Here is a 5,253-nt window from a genome sequence, read left to right on the forward strand (position 1 = left end):
CCTCCACCTTATCAATGTGGGATTCTAGCTATAAGTGTGAGCAGAAGTAAGTATGTTTTGAAAGTTAACATTTTCCTAAACTTATAATGTTTTTCCAGTAATACTTACCTCCTTTCACACTCTCCTATCCTTCCTACCCACTAAGAGCCGATGTTAGAGACTGGGATGGTATCAGTCTCAAAAAAGTGATAAAATTATCTGAATGTGGTGCTTATATACAGTACCAGATAGAGTGTGCATTGACATAGTTGGAGAGTGTCACGAGATAAATATCATCAAGGGCAATTAAGTGGAGTATAAAAGACTGGAGTAATCAAGAAACAATCAGACAAATGCTTAGATGGGCAAAGAAGAAACCCTGGAGGTCAACGAATATCTATAAATGTGAGAGGAGGTAAGTGTTATTGGAAATACATTTTTGATTTAAGAAAATGTTAACTTTCATTGTTTGTTTACTTAAATAAATCAAATTTCAGTTAGACTTTTCTATCATTATCTTTAAATTTTCTTTTTGGAAAGGAAAATACTTATGACATTTTGTGTTTCTTTTTTCATTACATGTGTGTGAATTTTTAAGTTGTGCATGGTGTTGCTCATAAACTATATTGTTACTTTTGATTTAATGAATTCTAATGAGTATTGATTTTGCGTATTATTAGTTCAAATATTTTGGTCACATATTACGGAGAGATGATTGATTAGTTGTATTTGGAATGAATGACAAGTTTCTGGACACAATGTGATTCGACCTTTGAGGTTGGTGTTAATTAGTTTAGTCTTAGCTGTTTCCCCCCGCTATTCCAATACCACATTCTAACAAAAATTTTTTTAATTTGATTTTTTCATTGTTGAATAAACCGAATTATTGAAGAATTATAGGTTCAATATAAGCTAAAATTTTTTAATTATGTATGTTTGGTTTCCCTATACAATATTGTGAAAAATAAAAAGTGAGTATCCTATATATTTTGTAATTAAACTACATATGTGTTGCTTGTGAATAAAGTTCATGTTTATTTTCAATTTGCTGTAGACTTTTTAGCAGTCTTCAGAAGTTTAAGTCTGAGTACCTGATATGGGATTCTTGGAAACGTTGGTGTAATCAACTTCTGTCTCGATTGAAAGAAGAACCAGAGAATAAATCTCCTTCAAATTTCTATGATGTTGATCCAGAAAATCCATTGGGTGAATCTCCAGCTGTGGAAGTTTTCCAATATAAACACAAAGATGGATTTTTTGCAAGTATGTTTTTTAGACACTTGTGTCCAACTTGAAACACATGATGTTTTTTGTTATTTCCTCCAGTTTAATCAGAATTTATATTCTGGGTATACTTTTAACTCAGACTAGAGTATTATAACATCATTGTTTTTATGTTAGTAATATTACACATATTTCATGCAATTTAAAGACAACAAAGAATCTGTATGATCATCTGGGCATTCACTAAACTAAACTTTAAAATGAAACTAAAATATTCAAAGACCTTTATTATTCAAATATTCATCAAGCCTTCATTTAAATTATCTGAAATTAATCTATCACATCTGAAGGCAAATAATTTCAAACATCAACTGCCCTGTTAGAAAAATATAATTGTTTTAGCTGAGGATGACTCCTACTCTACTAAAATTTATATTTGTATTCCCTAACAGTGAACAAATTTAAGACATTTTAAACCATTAATGAGGCTTTGATTGTCCTTCATAAACAAAGAAATTTATCCTTCCACAACTAAAAAAGAAGCTCACAACAATGTCAGGATACACGCACAAAAAACATGATTAACAAGGTTATATCAAATGTCTGATCGACATCAGGTACTTCATTAAGATCAACACCTTCATTAAGATTGTTTACACAACATTATGCATTCACTCATGACTCATCAAATAACTGGAGCCTACATCTCAGAAATACTGTAAAACAACAGAAGAGGTAGCTTCTTTAAGATGATATTCTACACTGAGACAGTATATACTGATGAATCTTTTTTCACAACTTCCGCGTCGATAATTTTGTTAGAGTTATCTGATGACTGTCGTAGAAATTCATACAAAAGCTGATGTTACTGTGGGATATTGTCAACATTGTTACAGATGTTCTATTTTGTTTTGACAACAGAAGAGGAAGCTTCTTTAAGTTGATATTCTACACTGACAATGGCACTGTTTTGTTAGTTATCTGTGGGTCATTACTACTTTTCTGGTCTTCTTCACTGCCACTATCTGAATTAGTTCTGTAGGCCTGTCAATGGATGTTGCCTCAGGCTTAGCAGTTTTTGATCTAGAAGGGCTATGACTGTCTTCTGATTTCCTTTTTTTTCTTTTTGCAAGTCCAAAATTCACAAGACCCATGTTGATAATCACAGAATTAGAATCAGCTCAAATTCACTAGCCTTCGCAATCCTATTTGTCACTTTGTGTGCTACATCATTGCGTAGTGAATACTAAAATTGCGATCTATAGTGGAATAGTTTTTTTTAATTGTTTCCTTTTAGAGATTTGAAGTGATAGTTTATATTACAGACACCTTAAAGGAATTATTTTGTTCATTTTGACCCAATATTAACATATAAATCTGGTAAAATGATAAAATTATCTATTTATATTTTCATGAAATGAAAACAAACTTAAACATTTTCTAACAATGTGTAAGAGAATCGAAAAACAGGGTCGTTCATTATGGTCTGTATAGGTGAGGGATATTGACATTTTGGTCTGACTTACCACAAATGTACAGAAAATGAGTGATAATTCAGTGATTTCCTATATTGAATATCTAGTCTTTCTGCTCATTTCCTTGGGAAACGAGAAATATGTAAATTTTGACCCCAGCTTGGGTACATTATGCCTAATATACACAGTGAATGAGGTTTTGTTTACATCTGAAAAAGCGTGCAAAAATTATTTTTTTTTACTCATTTCTATTCTCATGCATGTTGCCTCAATTCCTATTATACAATTCTTATAGGACAGGGATTAATGCAAGGCTTTCATTAGTTGCTACCATAACATACACAGATTTGCTACAGTAGCAATTAATTTCTGTGAACTCAGAAAGTCCAAGTATTTGTTTTATCTCAATACTGGAGACATTTCTTCTCAGCAGCCATAATTTTTTCACTCCTCCGGTGGAATTGTCAACTTCTGCCCAAGAAAACTTACCACATGGTAAGTATAGCAATCTTTAATTGTGATTGGTTGAACTATCAAACATGGCACATTGCATTATTAATAGGGGTGTTACTAATGTGGAGATACTTTCCATGGTGTGCACATGTTTGGAGAATTTCCAAACACTATTACAGGTACTTCAGAAGGCAGACTGTGAATTTAGCCTTGTGGTACAGTGTTTGCAGCTAGAGTTAGTGTTTCCGGAAGTTTCTGTGGCAGTCTGGACTCATGATGTGCAGCATGTACCTCAAGAATGGAAACCATTGTGTGTTCAGAAGTTGAAATGAATCAGCAGAGCCATTCAATACAAACTTGAAAAGAACACAGGAATTATCACTTCGTTGATAATATTTTCACATTGCATCTTCCTGGTTCAATGCTGAAATGCTTGCTCAAGGTAGTATGTACAGCTTTGAAATCTGAAATAATTTGGTTGTATGAAGGAGAAACTTAGTCACTTTTATAGCATTTGTTTGTCAGATAGAACTTATGGTTGTCTCAGGTGACCATTAAATTTGTTCTCTGCCTAGTCCTTCCATTCTCACAAGTAAGTATGAAAAAAGATGGTGCATGAACATTGATTCTCTTAACCCTACGACTATGGGCTGGGTGGGATCCACCCAACTCACAACTTCAAAGGTATCCATGAGATTAATTATCCTATAATTTTTTATTATATATGCATATCTTTACAAAGTTTTGCATATTATTAGTTAACATTACAAAGCTTTCATACACAAAATATCAGGTTTTTAAATTAAGTACTAAGATTTTTTATGAAAGATTTGCTCATGAATTTTTTCATTCAGAATGTTCACTATCCAACATGCAAAATAAATTTCATTTTAAGATTAAAAGTACTTTTCTTTATTTGAAAATTGTCAAGTTCATTTGTGTAATCTCTATATCCCTCTAGGTAATCATCAAACGTTTTTTTTAAATAAAACTTTATATCTAATTTGTTATTTTACCAATGCTAACTCTGTATGGTGTTGGTCAATTTGACTGACCTTGTAACCATCATAAAAATTAGGAAATAAATCAAAGTTACCTTTTTTTTGGTTCTAGTATAACTGCATATTGTAACAGGAAACCACAAATGTTTATTCTAAATTCAGTTATGTACTCAGACGTACCCTTTCCTGCAACATTAGCTCTTATGTGCACCAGAAAGACTGCATCACTGCTAGCACCCTCTACTGTATCAATAGCTCTGTCTTTATCCCTTTCATGTTGATAGTAAATTATAATTCTTTTCTCCCTACTTACTTTACAGACTGTCCTATTTATGTAATATACTAAAAGTTTGCTCCCTCCCCTAGAAACTGGGTTTCAATAACCATAATGGGCATTGAACACATAGCCCATGGTGTAACTTTGCACTTAACTACAAACAAACAAACAAATACTAAAGAATTGCCAATAACTATGAACTACTCATGTTTTTCATTCCCATTCTTATCTACTCCTTTTACTATCTTCCCCTCCCAGTTCCTCATCTGAATAAGCTAAAGTCTGAAATCTGTTATTTAACAGAACCTGCTCATTGCAATTGAATCCACTATTTCTAGCCATATTAGTACTGTTTCTAACTTCTTGAAAAACACATCAGTTACTGTATCCTTCACATGCAAAAGCTTGATTTTGTCTTTACATCCTGTAGTTTACCCTTCTCTTTATCTACCTTACTTAAAACAACCTCCATACAACAAATTGTACAACTTCACTACTAACTTTCTTAAATGTGTATGTCAGCTGTGAATTCTCAAATAAATCCTTCTCTTTCAACCTGTCACACCTAACAAACTGTGAGCACTTCACACTTACACTACTTTTAACTATTGTAGCCTTAGAATATCAACACTAAATGATGAGAGCAAAGTAACAAGAAGCCTATTGACAATGCTGTTAAGCCTAACGTTAGAGCTAGGTATATTACAGTATTTTATTACTATTTTATCTTATAACTAAAGTAATTAGGTTTATCATATACATAAACACCAGTGTATGTGTGCAATACAACTTAAATATGTTATTCTTTAGGTTTATCATATTGTTACGTATCTGCTCGTTTGTT

General features: G+C 32.3%; 1 protein-coding gene across 1 annotated transcript in view; it reads left to right on the top strand.

Annotated features, from left to right (window-relative positions):
- Positions 1 to 1,006: 1,006 nt before the first annotated feature.
- The window catches only part of LOC106471518 (clp protease adapter protein ClpF, chloroplastic-like), a gene marked incomplete at its 5' end in the record, with an annotated part of 38,067 nt that continues 33,820 nt past the window's right edge, over positions 1,007 to 5,253 (top strand). The window contains one exon of the mRNA XM_013932117.2: positions 1,007 to 1,242. Within this exon, the coding sequence (XP_013787571.2) occupies positions 1,007 to 1,242 (236 nt within the window). The remainder of the gene's footprint in view (positions 1,243 to 5,253) is intronic.

The sequence above is a fragment of the Limulus polyphemus genome, unplaced genomic scaffold (assembly GCF_000517525.1).
Source record: "Limulus polyphemus unplaced genomic scaffold, Limulus_polyphemus-2.1.2 Scaffold4673, whole genome shotgun sequence".
In the NCBI taxonomy this organism is placed as follows: Eukaryota; Metazoa; Arthropoda; class Merostomata; order Xiphosura; family Limulidae; genus Limulus; species Limulus polyphemus.